This window comes from Triturus cristatus, chromosome 10 (assembly GCF_964204655.1).
Source record: "Triturus cristatus chromosome 10, aTriCri1.1, whole genome shotgun sequence".
NCBI classification, from domain to species: domain Eukaryota; kingdom Metazoa; phylum Chordata; class Amphibia; order Caudata; family Salamandridae; genus Triturus; species Triturus cristatus.
In genome coordinates this window covers 218,242,396-218,265,863 of record NC_140593.1, presented here as the reverse complement: position 1 = coordinate 218,265,863, position 23,468 = coordinate 218,242,396, and the positions used below count along the sequence as shown (strand labels likewise).

Genomic DNA, 23,468 nt, shown 5'->3' with positions numbered 1-23,468 from the left:
CCTCCTGCTTATTTCTCCTATTTTTTAATTTATCTTATCACTGCTCGCCGTGACCCTCTCTCTGGTGCACTGCACCTTCTCCTCTTTTCTCTCTGTATCCACATGACACTGCTCCCCTTCCGTGTCCTTTCTCCCTTTTCACATTATCCACATTCAGGACACGCCCCCACCTCCTACATAGGAGACTTCTTTATGACTGCCCCTTCCGGTCCGTCACTCGCTGCAGACCCGGAACCCCCATTCGAGTATCGTCCTCGCAACGAAGATTGTGCAGACTGAGCCGATCTCCATTCAGGTAATACAATCACCTCACTTACGGTCACTGGTTCCCTGTCACCCTTCGTTCCTGTCCGCCTCAGCAGCAACCATTCTAATTATTCCTACCCCTAGATCCGCCATCATGGGCTGCCTCTAATTCCTTCCGGTATGAAGTTTCACTTACACGCGGATAATTATTGCCGGTTTTGCCGCACCAGGAAGAGTCCATACTGACCTTGTTCCAATACCAGGTAATTACGATCCTATATCACTACCGGCCACCGCTCTGGTTTTACTATTCGCCATTCTCGGCAACTCCTTACCGTTTCCCTCCCCTTTTCCCGCCATTAGAACAACCACCGCTCGTTCCTTTACGACTGTGCCCCCCGCACAGGCTCATCCAGGAGCGCTTGGAGCATCAACCCTCCAGGTAATTATCACCCTCCCCTCCCCTCCCCTGGCACCAGAAAGACACAGTGACACTCCCTCACTCCTTATTCTCCCACCCTTCTCCCTATCTAACACAGCAGTACCCCTCACCTCTCCAGAACTGCTATCGAGCAACGTGCGCAATGATTTGCATTGTCTCCTGCATTTGAACAACGTGCCTAGTACGGCTCCTGCATTTATTTGCCTTTCAGCTGTCCCCTGTATATTAAGTTCATCTTCCTTTTCCTCCTCCCTTCTTCTCATGGCACCACCTCATCCTACGCCCCTTCTGGTTATCCCTACCTTCGGTTATTTCCGTCACTCACACCCCCACTCCGGTAAATTCCCTCACCTTCAATCCCTCTTACTATTATCCTTTAGATATACACTGCTCTCCCCCCCCGGCATAAGTTTATGCTTCAATGCACCACACTATGCTATTACCCACAACTCCTTTACATTTCCTTTTCCCGCTATTTTAACTCCCCTTTTTTCTCCCCTCTTCCTTACCCACCCAGGCTCACTTTCCCAGGCATTCCATTACCTTGTTAGTCCTGAAGAGATCCCACCATCAAATTGGGGATCGAAACGTCGTCGACCTACATCTCTAATCTCTTGATGTTACACTGGAATTTTCTATTCAGAGTATGAGATGTTTCTCAATTGTGACTTTAAATAATCTTTATTTCAGATACACCAAAAGTCACTTTTTAAGTCACTTGCCTGCGGTTAGGAAATCGGCTGATTTCCTTTACTACTCACGGGCTGCTCACTTATTTCACCACGTGCATACTTGTTCTTAGCAACTGTATTAAATCTTTAATTTATCTTCTGAATAAAACATTAAATCCAATTTTTGATTGGAAAATTGTGATATTTAAAATTGTATCTATTTTTGAATGGGACCTTGTTTCTTCTAAATAACCGTGTACCCTTGGTCCCGTCTGATCAATAGGGTTTCCTTGTTTATATTTTTTGGATTTAGCATGAAGACCTCTTGGTGAGATCCACGGTCACCTTCAACTTGTGTCTTAAACGTTTCCTTCCTGAAATACAGAAACTACGGGCAGCTCTTGCAGACCTGCTCGCTAAGGAACAATAACCTCATCTATCAAGTAACACCTCTATCTGTCTTAGGGTCTCTTCTACACTGTTGATCAATGGATTGAGCCCAGTTCAGTGTCAGGCAACTATGACTAAGCAGCTCATGTATCAGGATCTGAAGTCTGCTTTGAACCCCCTGCAATGGAATGTTTAATAGTGATGCAAATAACATTTGTGTACAAGCCATCGACATGCATCATCATTTCCAATGTCGACCTTTAAAATATTAGCAGCTATGTCCTTTCACTGTATAAACAGTGAGTTTGCTTCACATGCTAATGATGTCTTGGCCAATGGTTTTTTAAACAATGTATTGCGTAAGATTAAGTAGTAGCCCAGCGCAGGGGCTGACACGCACTTCTTTGAGTGGTCTAGGATGCTTTTGTTTGCTTCTTGTGCCATTTTGAGCTATCATTATACTCGTATGTCTTGCATCTATGTGTCCCACTTTGTTTTTGTTGTATTTGTTGTCTTTGTTGTGAGTAGGCCTGGGAAAGCAATTAACGTCGACATGAATGTTGTTATTGGCAGCATTTGGTGGGGTTAAGTTTGCATTTGATCGAAAAGTAAATATTAATATTTACACACTTTTTAATTATTCATGACATATTGTTTTGTAGCTATTATATATAGTAATGCATGTTTTGATGAGAAATGTGTGTACAAAATAGAAATACTAAGTAATCAATTTAGCTTTTTGCAGTGGGGTAATTTAGCTACAGAAGAGATTTGCAATTGCTTGAAAATTTTAGGTTTGCATCCATCCCATCTGGGGCATGTAAATCCTCATCCTTATGCAGTCAATCAATTTAGTAAGAGTAGGATCATAATTCATGTTAACAGCTCCTAGAGACAAATTAGTATGTAGAGCGTGCTATGAAGGTGCACTTATTATTTTAGATACTGCAAAGCGTAGCGTAGCCGGTGTATTGCGCTACCCATCTAGTGCACAGCATCTTAAAGGCATCAGCAGTGGTGCTGCATTAAATATTTCCCAGGTGCTGTCCTTGAGAGCCCATAGCAGAGCTGCCAGATTGTTGGTAGAAGCATTAAATGTGTTCCCAGCGTCGGGCATATAACATCAAAATGCCCCTTCTCCTATAGCCAACATTGTACATTGCTCTACATACCGCTTTAGGGTTAGCCGAGTAAACCTGCTCTCTGGAGGCATTTCGCTGGGCATGGAGTAGGTTTAATGTATGTCCCGTCAAACTATAAGTGCTTCTAATGAGGGAATACAGATAGGCAGGCACAGGATTCCCAAAATACATGTAATATGATTTCAACACGTTGATGGCAGATGTCTTGCAATATTTGAACAGCAAAAAGGAACTGAATAGCATACTCTTTGAGACTGATTGTCTGCGTTGGGCCAAATTCGGAATTTGAAAGTTTCCTTTAACAAGAGAACAATGTATTGGACCTTTCTGCAGTCATAGCTGATCCTGCTGGGGACCACGTTTTGCTCTTTAATATTTCACCATGAGGTGGCAGAGGTCTCCCTCTGGCAATCATTGAACTGAAAAGGAGAATTCATTATTTCCATGGCAGGTGAGAGAGTGCCATTAAAACATATCCAGGGGGATCTGCCAAGAGATCCTTACCATTGTACAGCAGAAGAATCTTCAGAAAGATGCACATGGGTGGGATGGGTTGGGACATTCAACAAACACAATCGGCCATTTTATAATGACCCCTCCTTGGCTTTGACAACCATACTTTGAAAGGGAGAGCAGGGTCAGACCATGTTAAAGATTCATTAATGAGTCCTGATCCCACAAAGCTTTTTCATGTAACCTATGCATGAAAAAGCCATACATTTCTGGATGCAGATTAGTGATTTACAAATGCAAAAGTATCACAGGTTTGAACATAGAATTGTCCTCTGCAAATTGTTAGAATGGTATTTGATAATTTGAGTCTCCTAATCCTGTGATACAGTATCTCCACAATGTGAGAATTCAGGACTATGGGAACTAAGTATACGCAGAAAATGTATTTGTATCGCACATATTTAATCATAATTTCTGAAGCTTCTAAGAAACCTATCCTTTAAGCCCTTAATATAAAACAGCTAATATGCTGCTGGGAAACTCCTGAGCGTCACAAGGTTTCCAGTTTAAAGGTAAAACAGTCTTGCAGTGAAAAAGGGATTTAGAGTTTGCAGTTCTCTAAACTGTAACTAATCAAAGTTTTAATGGCATATTAAAGAAGAAACTCCATAATTTACTGTAGCACACATTGTTACTTGTTACATAGGTAGTAAATATTGACAAGTCTTCACTGTTTTTCAAAATCTTAGACCATGCTAAAATATTTATCAGGTAATAATCGGACATCATTTAAGCTTCTTAACATATTTAGAGACAAAAATAAGTTAAATTTTTTTCTAGTTCGTGTTCTTTTATTAAAATAAAAGAATGAGACGAACTGCTTAGAAAAAGATACTTATACATTTGTGCATACATCTGATTGTAATTTCTCTTTGAACAGACAGAGCATGTCCCTCCCTATGATGTAGTGCCTTCAATGCGACCTGTAGTCCTCGTGGGGCCTTCCTTGAAGGGATATGAGGTAAGCTAATACGTGATGATAAAGGTATCTGCACAAACTACCACCTATCTGAATATTGTGACGTACTGTACCAAGGAATGTATAATCAAAAACTGGTGCAATGTTATGCATTTGCAAACAAGCTCACTTCAAAAAACACATGATCCAGCAGCCATGTGGAAAAAAATTGAAAAAAGAAAAACTAACACTAAGGGCCTAATTACGATGTCGGTTGGTAAGCCTACCATGACTTACCAACAGTCATGGTAGGTTTACATTCCGACCGACGAATTACAATGTCAGCAGTCGGAGTGTAAACCGACCAGTCAATCCAACTCTGTTTCGATGGGCTCAAGGAGCCCGTTGGCCAGTGGGAAACTACTCATAATCCTTCAAGGACGGTGTTTCTGCCGTCGGGATTATGATGTTGGTTTCCAACAGCGTTTCCACACCAGCATTTCTGACATGGAAAGCTTGTCAGAAAGGAAATTTTGGGGCCCCTAGCAGGGCCCCCATCCCTCTGTGGCATACAGTCATGGCCCTGGAGGGCACCAATGGTGCCCACCTAAATATGCCTGCACCATGTTGCAGGAACCATAGGGGGCCTGCCACACAGTGCATGCATTTACACAAACTCCTATTTCTCAATGGGAGCTTGTGCTGCGGGCGGTTTCTGCCCGCCGGTCAAGCTCCCATAGAGAAATAAGAGTTTGCAACTGCGCCATGTGCGATGGCATTATAATGAGGTGTGCGAAACCGTCAACCTATGGTTGGTCGGTTCTCACACAGGAACACTGTCGGTCGGAGGCAACTCCGACCAACATCATAATTAGGCCCTACATTTTTAAAGTTAAGGGTGATTTCTTCTCTCTTAGCAGTCTTTTTCCGACGGCTATACATGCTATTGACCTGGCAGTAGCTAGGAGCCACCCCCAAGCTTAGAAAGAAAGTTCTAGTGGGAACTGAATGAAAACTTATTGTAAGTCAGGATATCATATACAATAAACCTGTTTGACAGAAAAGTCTTGTCCTAAATATCACATACAAAAATGTTTGCCTTTTGGTATAGAATTTCTGTTATTAACCCTAATGGGCAATATTTTTGTACATTTTATATTTATATCCGAGGATATTCTCACAACACACTTGAGTTTTACTATCACTATAAGAATGTTCTAATACAAAGTAGACCTCTCAGTAGCCTGCAAGATCAGCTATAGCAACTCAAGGTAGAGATTCAGTTGTCCATACGAATGCTTTACTTATCATATGTGACTTGGAAGCTGATGCCTGCTATAATGGACAAGGCAGTCTTGATGTATGACACACATTCAACCAAGATTAGTGTGGGTCGCAAATGTAATGGTCTTCTAAGCTTGGTTTGAAGTGAATGTTGAAAATGTTTGTCCTTTTTTGCTGTCATGAGTTTACCATGAACCGAGCTATACAAAATGTGTGATTGCTCACCTCTTATATAAAAAAAATCCTTCAAAATACCAATGATGCCTTTTTAGAAGTGAATCCGGAGTCTGTTATGATATGCAGTCAGTAAAATGTTGCCTTTGTCATTATCTCCATGATGAACCTGTAATGACTGAGCTTTATGGCAGTGTTTTTGTTACTTGAACTCTTACACAGATATTGTTTGACTTGATATGCTGCAAATAGAAAGTTTTCATAAACACCAGTTGATTATTGAGGTCAAAGACTTCAGTCTAAGATGATAAGCAGCCAATCAAGTCAAAAAATTTCACAAATGTTTTTGCGTTGGCACACAGCTCTGAATTGTATTAGAAACCAATTCACATTAAATGACATGTTGAAAAATGGCAGTGCCAGACATTTATTTTGATTTTTTTTTTTAACTTAACTGATGTACGACAAAAAGCTAGTTATTATTTTGTTTACTTTAAGTCCCTTCATGCCCCATTAATCAATTTTCTCTGTGCATTTAAATGTAAATGTAAACAGATATTTAAAATGTAGCCGTCTTAGAGGCATTTCCATGCATGTTTAGATATTTATATAAAACACGTGTTCCTTCAGTGACAGCACAACCTCTTCCTTTTAATACTTAAGGATGTCTGACTCGTGTCTCCTGTTATTAGAAGCCCCTCACGTGGCTTTGTGTGAGACTGCACCATTTTCGTTTTTTGTTTTCCAATTTTCTTTTCAGAAGGTGATCTACAGAACAGACAGTCTTAAGCTAGGAAAGATGGTTCTAATAGGTAAACAGGGTTGTCTTGGCTTAAATCAGTCTTAAGACTATCATTTCTGGCATAAGCTAATAAAAAAAATGGTTTTCAGTATGAGAATCTTTGACAATCCAGCCCCTGCTCCCAGACCTATGACTGTCTCAAGGGACAGATAAGCTTTAGAAATTCAGGCCTATAATATTTACATATGGCGTCTTCAATATATCATGCTATGGAAACACATATTTTTATGAATGTTATTCCTGGTTCACATACAAGGCAACTCAAAGGCAATAGATGCACAGTTGGGTAGTGGTGGTCTACTTAAATGTAATGAGATGAGCACTTTGTAGGATAACATAACTGGTTCAATGTTAAGCTTTGAAATGTATGCCAGCATTAACGTTTCTCAGTCCTGTGTATATTCTTATAAATGTCCTGTTTTTTTATTCTCTTTAGGTAACCGATATGATGCAGAAAGCTTTGTTTGATTTTTTGAAACATAGATTTGAGGGGCGGTAAGTATACTTTAATTCACATATTCCGATTTATTCCTGGAATGCATTACTTCCTGATCACTGTTAACATTTTTATATATTATTCAGTAAGAAGGGGGTTTCTAAAACACATGTTCTATCACATTCCAACATAGCTAGCCTCTAGTTCTATGTATATGTTAGCAAAGAGATGATCATTAGAGTGTGTACGAAGCTAAACATAAAAAAATAGCAATTTAAGATATGCGTGCACGATTATTAGCACAATTATTAGTACCAATGTGTTTTATATTTATATTCTCATTTGTTTACTATGTGTTGAATATATTTCATATACAATACATCATAGTGTGTACTGGAAAAACAAATAGTTAATGGTAAATCGTTTATTGTGTGATTAAAATCTATACTTTTGTGTATGCAACAGTCAAGCATATTCTAAAATGTAGGTTTGTAACCTATAGTAATTCATTATACTGACCAGAACAATCACTTTGATTTCACCCAACAAGGCAATATTGTGCACCTTGGTACGTAAGGCGGCATGAAGGCGGTTTGTTTGGTACCTTGAGAGACAGTCGTACATGTCACGATGTTTGAAAATAGTGCCTGTGTTCTGCCACACTTTTTACCTCTTCTATATTTACCTTAGCGAGTGGAGGGCTGCAATGAAAACTGGGGTTGAGTACCAGGAAGCTGGTGGAGACATGTGGCAGGAGGGAAAAGAATGGAGGAAGAGGGGAATGGGAATTGGCTTTGGTATTTCTGAGAATGTAAGGAATAAGGAAGGAAAAACTAGATAGCATCTGTGGCATTTTCATGAAATTGGTCACCTGTTTTGTAAACACATATGTGCAACCACAACTACATAACCGTGTTTGATATTTAACGTGTGCAACCACTACATGCACTACTGAGTGACCCTTGGTTACTGTTCTGAAAGTATGTGGATGATTCATAAATTGTAATACCCTTGATGGGTAAGTTGTAATAGGACCAACTCATGGTGAATTCAATAAAATAACGCTTTCTGGAATAGAGTTTGAGAAATTGGTGTAAACCTGAAAAAAAATTCAGATTACAGGATCCGATCACATATGATGAAGATGAAAGAAGCACACCAATCATTTAGGATTGATGGTAAAAGCAATTCTCTTTACGGACACAGTAAAGAACTTTGGGTCTTTGTTTGTGTCATGCATGACCATGAAGTAGCAAGCCAATACAAGCATTACAGCCGTCTATTATCACATCAAGCCGCTCTCTAGGGTCCCAAACTTTAGCTGATCCAACAGGTGGCAGTACTAGCAGTAGAAAATGCGGCTCTCTGAGGCCAGGTTTCTACCACAGGAGCACTTGCAATGATTGTCCAACCAGAAGAGAGTGAAGTTTAACATTATGAATATAACACACAAGGCAATTTATGCAATTTATGCTTATGGTTTAGTAAAGATATCATCGCAATGCACCACTCTAGTCCTCATCTTAGCTCTTGTAATAACTACTTTCAGCACATGGATAGTTGAATGCGGGATTGTGGAAGAGCATCTCCAGCACAAGCGAGTGTGATGTAGAGAAAACTGCCAGACAACATTGCATTCTGTAACCCAGATGTCTTCTGTCTAGGGTTGTCCTGTTATTGCATTTAAGCGCTATATAAGAAACCAATGATGATGTGGCCAAGTTTGATTGCCATTTTCTCAGTACAGTGACAGTGAGTTAATGACATTAGGAGACATGATGCCCTCCTCCCAAGAGCTGAGATCAGCTTTATTTATTCCAGACATTTGCAGCCCAACCTATCCATGAGTCCAGCTAGGAGCAGTGTAAATGTGACCATGGGACCCAAAGCTCACATCAGTTTAATACGGGGGTACTCAATCTATGAGATGTTAAAATTTATTAATACATGACAAAAGTCTCAGGGAATCGCCCTGGAACAGTGCAGGTGTGGCACATAGAGGCACAGCTCTTAGAATGTTACATCTGATATATCTAGTCTGTGGAGTTAATTCAGGGAAGCTTAGGCATGACCCAGTAGGTTATAACTGATTTTATCATACGTTCAATTGGATACACCCAGGAGCAGCATAAGTGAAGCCATGTGAGGGGCAACATCCCAAAGATCTAACCAACTGAATCCAAACAAAATATGAAGCAATGATGAAGGTGTGATCAACAGTTATGGGATGCAGAATGGTACGAGTGGATCACTGTACGTAGACAACATGCTGTTGTTCTTTGCCCAACCAGAGACATTGATCCCTTGGCTTCAGCATTCAAAATATTTGGTACATACTCAGGGTACCACATAACTGGGTAATGTCCCATCTGTTCCAACTATCTAGCGGAACTCAGACCATTCCACGAAACTTCAAAGTGAAAATCTCTGAGGAGGGATTCCGCTATCTAGAGATTGACGTCACTAGAAAAGTGGAGACGTTTTTGGAAGAGAATTTATACACACTCCTAGATAAGTTCAAAATAGGCATTAAGCACTGGCAGGCTTTGCCCCTGTCATTGATAGGTTGAGCAGGCATGTGTAAAATAATAAAAATTCCAAAGTTGTGGTCCGTGCTGCAAAATACCCTTTTAGAAAGGGGGTTTCTGGTTGGCTAGGGTATGCACCTAAGCCACGCAGAACCCACCACTCTAGTCAGGGTAAGGGAGTTGCACACCCAAGATAACCCCTGCTCAGGCTTTTCTCAGAGGCAATGTGAAAAGCATTTGCACAACACACACACCAGTGACACATCGCACACCACAAAAAGACTCCACACAAGGTTATATCAAAAATATCCTTTGTATTGTACATAAAAACACTTTTGACCATAAATCAATTTGGAGCATGTAAAGCACATTGGACAACATCACACAAATCACTGCGCCACTAGGTGCTTGTCAAAAATATGCATATAAATCACATAAGACCGTAATTACATGAATTACTGTGCCACGAGGCACTGGTCATAAGAATGCTTAAACGATACACCATCATCCCTTTGCCATAAGGCAATAGTCATAATTCATGTAAGGCAATACCTGTAAGTTGCACACGTCATGCCAAAAATATGAAGACATCAGTCCTGCATAGTAGGCAGTTCCTGCACATAACACTTGGGGCCCTGGCCAGAAAAAGGCCTACATAACATTAGGGACTGAAAATTCAGTAGTTAGATACAGCGCAGATCACCATATTTCATTGTACATGAAAAACCATATAATACCATAAATGCATAGGGTGCAGCGTCCCTGCACTCCTACTACTCTTGCTATGGTTCTTCGCTTCCCCCATGTGGGCGCAGAAGCATCTGCTCCTTTCCTACATGGAATATTGTAATCCCAGAAGTTTCCCTGAAACCAGCTCGCAGTGGGGACCACCGTGGAGGATTTACTTCGATGTGCCAGAGCTTGAATACTTGCCCCCAGGTAGGTGTGGTAAAGTTGGTAGACACACTCACCCGGTGACCTCCTTGGCGAAATGGTCGAGGGCAGCCTGCGACGGAAGGCTGATGGGCCGCTACCCCGCATACTGCCTTCGGTGCGACTGCTCTGGGGCCAAGCGGTACCTACATCGAGGGTTCCTTTCCCCGCTTGGCTTACTGGCTTCGATGTTCCCAACAAGGGGTATATGTCAGCAGGATGTAGATGGCGGCTTCCCCAGGTGACTTGGTGACTCTCCTGGCCCCGGGGAAGCTCTGTGTAGGAAGACTGGCGGGCCTCGGCAGTGGAGCCCACTTCTTGGCTGTTTGTAGGGTGGAAGCCCTGCTCTGGTAATCTGAGGGCAGTGCTAGCTGCCCTGGTGGCTCTCTCATTGCTACAGCAACCGGCTGGGGGCAGCGGTCCAGTTCCTTGCACTGCTGCGGCTCCCGGATACGGCACTCTGCGCCTGCCGCTTTGGAAATGGAGGCCCACGCCTAGGGCTCTGACTACAATAACTCAAAAGTGCTCACCATGCTCTTTTACAGCGCGTCTCCATGGGTACACACACACACCGGCTGCCAGATGGGAGGAGGAGAGCACATCCTAAACCAGCTCTCCCCTCCTGCTTCTCCATTCAAAAGGTGCTCTCTAACAACGCTCTCAAGTAGATTTCAACAAAATAAAGCGCTCATCACACGCAAATTAATTCCTTCAGGACTTCCTCAGCTGGGGATCACATATCCAGCGCTTCTACAGGCTTCTAATTGGAAGAAAAAACAAGGTGACGAACAGACCAGTCCCTCTGTAAGTCTTTTGTATCCCTGAGACGTTTAACAGGAGGCCAGCACACACAAGCCCTTGGAGATTCTTCACAAGCAGGATACCACAGCAGGGTAAAAGAGTCAGTCCTTTCCCTCCACCATAGACAGAAGCAGCAACTGCATGCCAACTCCCCACCGCAAAGGGGAAGTACTCTCCTAACGGCTCTTCAACTCTTCTTCTAGGTAGGTTCCTCTTGTTCCTTGAAGTAATCTAAAGGTCTACTGTTTTAGGTCTAATACTTCTACCCCAAAATGCCTTTCTTCTATTTTTGTCACAGGGCCTCTGAACCCAGTTCAAACCGGTTGCCCTCACTGGTGTAGTATGACCACATGGGGCGGAGAAAGCATTCTGCAAAAGGAGACACAGCCTATTCAGGTGTAATCACAACTCCTCCCACCACTCTAAATGCAGACTAGGTCTATTCAGGTATGCGATGAGTCACCCAGGCCAGGCAGGGCACACCTCAACCCCCCCAGTGACTGTCTAGAGTGAATGCACATCTCCGCTCCTGGCATTCACACACCAGATGCTGAATACATAAATCGTCAGAGGCACACAGAATGGTGAAATAAAAAAATGCCCACTTTCTAAAAGTGGCATTTTCAAACACAGAATTTAAAAACCACCTTCACCAAAAGGTGCGTTAATAAATTCTGATCTCAGAGAGTTCAAATTGCATTTTTCCATCTTATCCCCATCGCAAGTTACACATGTAAAATTGTTACAGTACAACCCCAATGATAATTCTATCGGACAGATAGCCTTTCAGCAGTGAAAAATGAAATACACAGAATTTCACTATCGGGACATGTCACACACACACTAGTACATGTCCTACCTTTCACATACACTGCACACTGCCCATGGGGGCATCTTGGACTTAGCCTAGGGGTGCCTTACATGTAAGGGAAGGTTTGGGCCTGGCCAGTGGGTGCACTTGCTAGGACAACATGGCCCTTACAAACTGCGCGTGCAGTAGGACTGAGACACATTCACAGGGCTACTTATGTGGGTTGCACAGCTAGGGACTTACCAGTAAATCAAATATGCCAATCATGGATAACCAATCATTGTCACAATTTATACCGAGAGCATATGCACTTTAGCACTGATTGCCAACAAAATCAGGGTCAGAAAAATAGGAGGCAAAAGCCAAAAAGTTTGGGGATTAACCTGTCAATAGTGTGAGGTCTAACACACCCCATATCCGATACCAGAGGAATTTATTTGTCAAATGGACACTACAGTTGGAGAGTTGCTGTGGAATGGGCGCACACCAAGCATAGCCTTGTCAAAATTTACCAGGGGAGCATATGACGAGGGATTGGCACTATCTGACATTAAAATATATTACTGGGCCTCGCAACTTGTCAGTGTAAATGAATGTGCAGTTTCTCTGCTGTGTGAAACAGTGTTACAAATAGACAGACATGCAATAGGGGGCAGAGGTTTTGCAGCATGAATCCTTTTCTGGATTCACATGCTGTGCATTTTTCGGCCATCTAGTAGCTGGGTCTGGTATTGTCCTTTTTTTCTTTCTTTTTTGGGCTTTGTAGACCACCATTTGGTGGTTTGCCCGTCCCCTGTGGGATGTCAGATGGTGCCCCGAATCTTCCTGTGCATAGTCGCTATCTTCAGATTATTTTTTTCACCATTGGGTGTGGATGCAACAGAGGAGCTGCATATGGTTGTTCGAAAATTAGAGTTTTGGGGAAGAAAATCGAACGATTTGCCGAAGACCGCAAAAAGAGATGATGAGAGAGAAGTGGACCCTTCTTGCTTGCTTGCGACGGAGGTCCTCGCCGGTACCAGCCACGTGGTCAAAGAATGAGGGCAGGTAGGAGACATCGAAAATATCTCCTTTAAAATCTGCGCCAGCTGCCACCACAAATTTGCACAAAGAGAGACCCCCACGAGAACTGCAACCTCTGTCTCCCAAAGGACCATTGAGGCAAGGACTACGAGGCCTGTGCTGCGTTCATACCAATGACCCCTAAAGTACGCCAATGACGGAGACTGGAACACTACACCACCATGTCCAGCGTTCAGAGGACGATGGTTCTACCAAAGGATATCGTCCTTTCTAGCAACAATAACAACAACGTCGAGGAAGCCGAGACAGTTAATGCTAAAGGATCAGATGTCGAAGCATACACGACCGACGCCGAGAAGAAACGGGTACAGGGATAATAGAACAGCACAGATATGCTGAAACACATCAACTACATGGAGATGAAAACAGTTTTCCTAACCTTGAAGGCATTCCAAACACACATCACCGGTCAACTGTACTGATACAAACAGACAACATAACAACAATGTTTTATCTCAACAAATTTGAGGAACAAAATAATTCACACTGATCAAGCTAGTACAAGAGATATAGCAATGGGCAACACCAAGAAAGATCACACTGCAAACAGTACACATACCAGGAAACGAATACATAGAGGTGGCCAGACTAAGCAGACAAGAAAGGAGCTCCCAAGAATGGGAACTAAAGCAACAGACACTAGAAAAAATATTGAGAGACTTGGAGAGACCAGAAATAAACCGATTTGCAACAGCAATAAACACAAAATGCCAATATTTCACCTCCAGTTTTCAACACCACCAATCAGAGGGGAATGCCCTGTCAAACTGGTCAGTGAGATTTCCTTATGCCTTTCCTCCAATTCCCCTAATACTGAAGTACTAGAGAAAGCCAGACAGCCATAGAATCACAATGGACAGACAAACTTGTTACTCGGACCTACTAGAGATGTCCAGGGGAGAAATGATAACCGAGGAGAACAGGATTTGCTAACAATGCAGGAGAGGAGAGTCTTCTACCTTGAGCAATGAAAACTCTAGCCTAGCAGCATGGCTCCTGAATATTTAGAATTGGACTCCTCCAACTGATGCCCAGAATGCCCAGAGCAATGGAAATCCTTAAGGAAGCAAGAAAGACTACTACATAAAAATGCTGTGCAAAATGGAAAAGATACTTTCACTGGTGCACACACAGGAAACTGTGTTAAAGTATCTCACTCATCTGCTAGATACCGGGCTACCCTATTCATCCTTAAAGGTACACCTGACAGCAATAGTAGCCTACACCAGGGGCACGTCATGTAACCGCTTCTTCAGGTCCCCAATGGTGAAGAGATTCCTAGTAGGAGGTAAAATAATTGCTTCACCAAGATCACTTCCAGCACCATTGTGGTTAATGACAAAGCCATTTGAATCTATCTATGCACAGAACGGATCTAAAATCACTAACGCTCAGGACAGTATTTCTAATCACAATCACATAGCTACGAAGAGTAAGCAAACTACAGGCACTAACAATACAGGAACCAAATTATACAGCTTCAAGATTTCTTCAAAGAACATAAAACATGGACAGAGAGAGCCATACACATGTTGGATGTAAAAAGGGCTTTAATGTACTATCTTGAAAAAACTGAAAGGTTTTGTATTGGAAACAAGTTTGTCTCCTTTGCCAAGGCAACTAAGGGCTCCCCAGTGACCAAGGGGAAAATCTCAAGATGGAATGTATAAACAACACAGACTGGCTTTCTAAAGCAGGGATGACACTGCCCACATACCCAAGAACCAACTCAACACTGTTGTTCCTAGCAAAAAATTATTGATAGATGCAATCAGACCAACAGCAACATGCCCATCACCACACACCTTTGCAAAACATTATTGTGTGGACATCCAAATTAACAAAATAGTACAGGTGGGACAAAAAGTACTACAACACCTGTTTGGTAACACTTTCTCATTTGATTCCAATGAATCCATGAGGTGATACTGCTACTTAATCTAATGCACAGCATGTGAATCCAGAAAAAGATTCATGCTGCAAAATGAAATGGTTACTTACCAGTAATAGTGGTTTTGCAGGTTGAAGAGTTTTCTGGATTCGCATGGGACTAACCCACCTCCCCGGAAATGGGAGATAACATAAACTGGTGGGAAAGATACAGGAACAAAGAGGAAGCATACCCATAAAGAAAAAAAAAGAATCTGAAGATTGTGACTATGCACAGTAACATTGGGTATACCAACAAATGGTAGTCGACATCACCCTCTCTCCCCCCCTCCCCCTCCCCCCCCCCAAAAAGGACAATCACAACATGTGATTCCAGAAAACAATTCAAGCTGCAAAACTACTCCTACTGGTGAGTAACCATTTTGTTACCTGGCCGTACCGTATAGTAATAGACCCTACATGAAGTTGCCAAGACATGCCCTCACTGCAGTGAGGGTTTGTAGACCGGCAACTAGAAATCTGAAATGGGACAGTAAACTGTCATTACATACTTTGCTCTGGAATAGCAATGCCTTTAGAGAGGCAGGTCCCCTGGAGAAATTTGCCATATGGGACTTGGTAGACATTGCCACGTTAGGGGACGTCTGCAGCAAAGATGGACTGATGTCCCTGCCCAAACTTATGAGGGAACTCCAACTGGCATATACAAAAGTCTCCAATACCTGAAACTCAGACACAAGCTATAAGCACACACACCTAAAGGCACGATAATTGAGGAGGCCTCACCACTGGAAGACAGGGTGCTGTGTGAACCTTTGCCAAAAAATTAAATTACTTTGATACACCTCCACAGATGGAATGTCTAAACTAATGTATGACCGGGAGAGAGATTTGGGCCTGCTGGAGCACAGGGAGTGGGAGGAGGCTCTCATGGCCTCCAGGGAAGTGGCAATTAGAGCAAGGTTTCAATTGATACAACTAAGAATAGCGCATCCCTCATGCTACACCAGGAATACGCTGTACAAGATGGGACATGCCAAAATGGACAGTTATGTTAGGGGATGTGGTGAAGTGGGAGATTTCATCAATATTGTTTGGATTTGTGCTCAGCTACAACGGTGCTGGGATTTACAGAAAGCCACAAGGAAATTAATAAGGCGAGAGGTTAAAACACTGGTTCTTAACATCTGGGATGATTTAAACTTGCCAAAACACTTAAAAACAATTGGCGATGGGGCGATTCAATATAGCAAAGAGAAACATGGTGCAGTGGTAAGAAGCAAGTACCCCTCCCGGTGTAAACTTATTGAAAGAAGACATTGAGTGGTGTATGCTTGCAGAGAAACAGGACTGTAAAGGAAGGGAAACCCCACAAAGTTGGAAAAGATCTGGGAACCATAGCAGCAATACCGGAATGCAACTGTAAGCCTATAAGAAGGGGGGGGGGGGTAATTGGTACTATTTGGGCTGGACATGAGCGGCAGAGGGGAAGGGGAGCGAAAACAGGATGTATGAGAAGCTGGGTGAAATGGACTCTGAGGTTGGGATATTTCACATCTTGCCAAATTTCAAGATGAACATGGTATTGTGTGGGTTTGTTGCTGCAAAGTTAAAGAAACTTAAAAAAAAGGTTGTGGATATTGTTCTCCAATTGTCATTGGCACATTGGATATAGAACAGAGGTGAGGTGGAAACAGAGGATTCCGAGGGCGGAATAAGGGGGGGCTAGTTGGCTAAAATGTAGCATGAGAGCAAAGGAGATTAAAGAGGAGCACAAATACTTGTTGTGGAAATTTTCAGTAAAGGGTCAACTTTCTAAAAGTGCCATTTTCAAAATTTTAATTTAAAGTTTGACCTCACCATGACAGAGGATTTTTTTATTACAATTCGAGAGACACCATACATGAACGGTTACCTGTTCCCATTTGGAAATTACAGCTAAATATAGGTAATAAGGTAGCTCCAATGTTATCTAATGGGGCAAGCAGTCCATGCAGTAGTAAAAACAACTTTAGGAGTTTTTCACTACCAGGACATGTAAAACTAAAGTACATGTCCCACTTTGTAAATACACTACACATTGCCCTCTGGGCTGACCATGGCCTACCCCAGGGCTGACTTACATGTATTAAAAAGCAAGATTTTATTAGCAAAAGGTTTATTTTTCCAGGTTGATGTGAAAGTTTAAAAACGGCACACACTGGCTGTAATGGCAGACCTGATACATGTTTAGAGGGCACAATCAGTGCAGCAGGCCTACTTGTAGCATTTCATTTACAGGACCGGAGCATAGGTAGTGCCACTTTGCTAGGGACTCGCAAGTAAATTAAATATGGCAATTGGGTATAAGCCAATTCTACAATCTTTTAAGGAGAGAGCACAAGCACTTTAGAACCGGTTAGCAGGGGTAAGGTGTGTAGAGTTCTAAACAATATCAGCAAAACAAGAGGCTTGAAGGCAAAACGGTGTGGGGGGGGGGGCATGCCAAGTATGCCAGGTCTAATAATTTACTGTAGAAATTAATCTGCCAAAACACCCAGGATACTCATTCAGCAAAGCTGCAGCTCAAGTCTAAAACTGTGACAGAGTGCACAGCAAAGGAAAAAGCTCCAGGAACCAAGAAAAATCTAGGAGGAAAAGCAACACCAGATATTCTTTACAGTAGGAATTCAGAGGGGGTGGTTATAAATTGAGTGAATCCAAAGGGGATGATGGACGGAGTGTTGAACATTGCAAGCACTCACCCCCAGTCAACTGATCTGGGTTTAATCCATCATCATTCTTTAGCTCACTCCGCCATCCCAGTTCAGACATGGCCATGGCCAAGAATGATGATGGATTAAACCCAGATCAGTTGACTGGGGGTGAGTGTTTGATTTGCTCAAAAGCTCCGTCCATCATCCCCTTTGGTATAATTTGAGTGACCCTGAAAAAATCGGAAAGCCAGATGCATATCAGTATACTTCTACCCATTCTTCCCAGGACTCTGGAGACAGTAGACGTTCAGAATAAGATGGAAATAGCAGACAATCTGAGTGTCATATAAAAGACAAGTATACAAGATAGAAGAGCGAGAAAGGACAATTGTGATATTTAGCGTAAAGAAGGAAGAGAAATGTTCGATAGAAAAGTAATTGTAAGATGAAGAAAGTTGCTGGTTTGCCAAAAAAGATGCATGCCACAGAGAATGTGAGTACATCTGCATAATGGGACATGGACAGAAGCCTTCTGGACAGTGCAGCGCAAGTAACTATAGTTCGCGTGATTATCAACGCGTATGTTTACAAGTCCAGGTGATAAATGCATTCAGATACAAACACGTATAGAGTTTGCAGTGTAGAAATGCACATAGAGAGTGATATATCGCGCAATAAAAGCAGCATTCTGATCATATTTACCGGACGCCTATAACATTATTTTAGTTAATGAGTATTGGCCTCCACTCTTTATAAGAGATAAACCTCATGCAGAGGGGTAATACTTGAAGCATTTCCTCCTTGGTGTCTGAGGATTTCAGGTGATAAATATGCTTATGATTGGGCTTTGAAGCAAGCTCTGGTGTTGTTTAGAAATCAAGGGGGGCGGAATAGCGATTCTGTGCTACATATGAACCACAGGTATAGGGTCAATATATATTAATACCAGAGGGAAACGTGTGATATAAAGGCTATCCTGGATCACAGTACTAGAGTATGATAGTGCATTGCCAATTGACCATGTACACTTTTCTATTTTCTGATGTTGAAATAGGACAAGATAAATACAGTTGTACTGGACTGTACAAATTAGAACTTGCATACATGCACACATGCGGTGCCACACATTCACAATACTGGACTGATGACTAATTTATTTGGGAAAACTACTTTGGTAATGCTTTCTGTAGCCAAAGGAAAGTGTGTGAATTGCAATATTTAACTGTCTTTACATGTTGGTGGTCTTTTGATTATGGTTATACAAGGCTCCCACAGGAGTATAGCAATAGCCCTGGGTTATTTGCAGCTAGAATAAATGAGATTGTACAAGATAATTTTAAAGTGCTGTAAATCGATGACAAATATATTACTGATGATTTAAAGTAGCATCTAGAAAATGTGGATAGAATAGTGACCTTTTTAACTCGATACAGATATAAAGTAAATTTTCACAAATTAAAGATTATATCGTTATCATACACATTTTAGGATATGTATTCTGTGAAGGCAAAGGATTAGCACCAGATTTCTACTGTGTGTACAAGGTTAAAATGGGGATCTACCACATTAGCGCCTGAATCGATTCAGAGATTCAAAGGGGAAATAGGTAAAGGCTAACAATTTTAGGGAAAGGTGCCTGCTCTATATGACATGCTACCTTGGTCCACATACAGCATGCAATGGCCAATAAAAGTGAAGGAATGCTTGCTAAAAAAAAAATTTAAGTGCATGGGCAAACCATACCCGCTTAAACGATCCCCAATCTCAATAAGTGGGAAACAGATAGCCATGACTTTACTTAAGGCTGTTCAGAGCATACTGGAACTATGAGGAACGAACATCGTTCCCACGCTTCATGACTGGATGAGCCGCCTTTGGACAACCATGGCAATGGAAAAGTTGAAGATGGTTACCCAGCAATCCATCCCGGCCTATGACGTCACCTGGGACCCCATCATACGCATCCTACCTTGGGATTTCCGAGAAGTAACGTGCCCCAAATATATAAAAGAATTGTGTCTTATCCCGAGTGGATGGATGTCTCCTTTCTCCACATAAGTAGCACATCCCAACCAACTTAAAACCTAGATTACTTCTCCATGCTATTCCCAACATAGGAACACTACTACACCCATGTACAGCATCGTGGTGGACGTGTTAAAGGTTAATTGTTGATAACGTGGTCCTGCCAATGACTTCTGATAAACTGCTTAACCTCTCCAGCCTTTGGGTTGTAGGTGATGGTATATGTTAAGACCATTAATTAATTTAAAAAAGTCAAACCAAACAATTACTAGCACCTGCTTTGGCTGCAAAGACAGAGGTGCAAACCTGTAAGGTTGCTGCTGTGATGCAATCTAAAATGATTATCGATGCAGATATGGTGACAACACAGACAACAATGTGAGGGGAAAAGCCCCCTGAAGGTCTCCCTTTAATTATTTCTATAGCCTCTCCAAAGATAATGTTCATGGTTTTTGTATACACCAGTGATAGAGGATAGACATATTCCTAATGAAAAATGTAGATTATATCTTATCAAAGAGGCTCGTCATAGTTTAGCGTTGGCTTATGCTTTTATTAGTGCTACAACATCAATGCTACAACAAAGACAATTAGTGGCCAAATGTATTGGGAAATGCTATAGGATGCATATAGCAATATAACATTTGTCACCAGTTGAAACCCACTCCTGCTATAAGATTAGTGCCTATTTTTCTAATGATATCCAATATTCCATTTGGTGTCATGTACCTCGACCACATTCCCCTATTGCCAAGTGCAACTCATTACAAATATATATTAATGGTAGTTGATCTATGAGCTTGCTTTATGTGGGTTTGGCCCCAAAAACAAAAATATCACTGAGTGGTAGTAAAAGACTTGCTGTGCCTAGTTGCAATGGGATAAGTTCATACATGTAATTTAGAAAATAACTCAACATTTGCCACTAAGGCATTTACTGATGCTATGTCTACTTTAGAAGTACCTCTGTTATTCTTGCACCCCCTCCATCCAGAACCAAACACAATTGATGAGCCAGCCAATAAGACGCTTAAAAAGCCTTGACTGCTAGGGTATTCAATACAGAATTGTTGTGGTATAACCTATATAAGGTACAGTGGGCACTCAGTTTGCGTATAGGTGTACTGAATGGCGGCACACCATATGAAATACTTTTCAGGATACTTGCTTTACATAGGGTTCTCTTGAATGCAGAGTCACTGATTGATTCATCTGATCTCACATGTGCATCTATTGCAGAGCATCAAAGATTTGCAAGAGAAATTTTCAAATAAGACTTATCTGCCACTGCCACTGAAATATAGTTGCTTTCGATGGGTAGCTCCCAAAAGTGGGAGAACTAGTCCAGGAACAGATTCTTGAGAAAGTGCCATGTGGATTGTCCTCTAGATCACGGTTTTTGGCATAGAAGGTACTCTCACCATAATTTGCTACCACTTCCTAGAGCAAAGAAGAGCCGGAAGGTGTTGATTGACCTCTCAAAAAAAAGGATCATGTGGCTGGTTTATACATATATTATAGGCAAGCTGTACCATCGTTGGCTGTCACAATTGAGTCCTGGTTCTGGTAAAAATAAATCTTATGTTTAAAATATGTGGTAAAATACTTCAAGAGAAAAACATTAATTGCCACTTTGATTTATGCAGCCATACGACAAAGTAGGGCTGACTCAGCAAGAGAAGCTGCTGAGAGATAATAAGGGAAACAGAAAGGGAAATAAGGCAGACCACTTTTCAAGTCTTAAACGGTGGATTTAAAACTCAATCTCAACATGTTTGTACTATCTCTTCTATTACTTCTTCTGCTCCAACCATACACAAGGCAGGAGTTATTTACAGCAGGGGCAAGCTCAAATGAACGCACTAATAGAATTGAATTGAGCATTTTAAACGCTTAAATCTCGCAAAGTACCCTAGTCCCCTATAAACAGGACTTCTCTCCTTCTGCCTTAAACTCTCACTAAATGATAGCCATGTAGTACTGCCATAGTTTGGAATACAGAGTGGTCACTTTTTTTTTAAATAATTTACATTATACAGAGTTTTACGTGAAATGCTTTCTCTTTGTTTTCCAATAGGATATCGATTACACGGGTTACAGCGGACATCTCACTTGCCAAACGTTCAGTATTAAACAATCCTAGTAAACATGCAATAATAGAAAGATCTAACACAAGGTCAAGTTTAGGTAAGTACCTGAAATATCTATTAATTGAGGTTTACAAAATATAATTTTGAAGAATTTTCTGTAGATACCTGGTAGTACAATATTACGTGCCCAGTTTTCTTCTTTTGTACTTGCATTCTTTTTTAAAGAAAGAAACGAGTTTGTTATTATATCTTTGTTAAAAACTACATGGTTTCAGCAATAACTCTAAAGCAGGTTTAGAATTAACTGATCATTCTTCATATTGACCACCTCTTTAATAGACTGGTCAGTGTAATAAATATACATGCCCGCGAGTTATGCATTGATGTCAATCAAAGTCTCTAATCATTGGGCTGTCTTTGACTTTTAATGAACTGCTTCAAGTTATTTCTCCTCACTTACATCATGAACAAAGAGTATATTATTTTTTTACGTCGGAAATGAATCAGACGAATCAATGCTTTACATCCGTGCTTTGTTGTGAACATTTGTGTTTTCTTAAGAATGCTAAGGGCTGTTTCGGCCTTACTGTACTGAAAACAGCATGTTGGGCAGTAAGTAGAAAAAAGTGTGTAGCATATGGACAAGATTAGTTATGACCTATATGTATCCTGCTGAACTGTGTAATGAATGCCATTATACAATAATTACAGTGCAACAGGGAAAAACATTCCACATGGCTTAGGTTCTCCTTAATGAGAAAGGAGTATCGCAAGAATGTAGACTTGCCTCATTTCTATTTTATATATTGGTATATGCAGTTATATACATGCCCAGTTAGATGTGATTAAGGTACTCCAATGCTCTACTTCATGACAGATGGGGCTTATGATAAAAAATGTCCTTTAAAATGAAAGCTGTATCACACTGAACTTGGGACCAATTGAAATGATGGAGGTTTTAAACTACCTGGGTATTAGAATTTACTCACATTTAATGTTGGCTTCACAAACATACACATTCAATCAATCAATCAGTGACACTTATAAAGCGCGCTACATACCCGTAGGGTCTCAAGGCGCTGGGGAGGGGGGGTGCCGCTACTGCTCGAACAGCCAGGTCTTCAGCTTCTTCCTGAAGGAGAGGTGGTCTTGGGTCAGGCGCAGGTCGGACGGGAGGGAGTTCCAGGTCTTGGCGGCCAGGTAGGAGAAGGACCTTCCTCCTGTAGTCGCTCTTCGGATGCGGGGGACGGCGGCGAGGGCGTGGTTGGCTGATCGGAGGTGGCGTTTGGGAGCGTAGAAGTTGACTCGGCTGTTGAGGTAGCTCGGGCCTTGGTCGTGTAGGGCTTTGTGTGCGTGGGTGAGGAGGCGGAAGGTGATTCTCTTGTTGATGGGGAGCCAGTGAAGGTCTCTCAGATGACCGGAGATGTGGCTGGATCGTGGGATGTCGAGGATGAGTCTGGCTGAGGCGTTTTGGATCCGCTGGAGTCTCTCCTGGAGCTTGGCGTCATCCTAAAATGGGAGGGTGGTCTGTAGCACTGCGTTCAACGTTTGTAATGTTGACGCCTTGGAAATTGAAACTCCCAGTCTGTCACAAAGCGATCAGTAGGAAAATG

At 41.8% G+C, this 23,468-nt stretch overlaps 1 protein-coding gene across 6 annotated transcripts in view; it reads left to right on the top strand.

Annotated features, from left to right (window-relative positions):
* CACNB2 (calcium voltage-gated channel auxiliary subunit beta 2) overlaps window positions 1-23,468 on the top strand; it is a 598,025-nt gene that overhangs the window by 511,475 nt on the left and 63,082 nt on the right. For all 6 annotated transcript variants that reach the window (XM_085630831.1, XM_085630835.1, XM_085630833.1 and 3 more), the window contains exons 7-9: window positions 4,285-4,365; window positions 6,999-7,057; window positions 21,843-21,952. In XM_085630831.1, coding sequence (XP_085486957.1) covers window positions 4,285-4,365; window positions 6,999-7,057; window positions 21,843-21,952 — 250 coding nt within the window. The remainder of the gene's footprint in view (window positions 1-4,284; window positions 4,366-6,998; window positions 7,058-21,842; window positions 21,953-23,468) is intronic.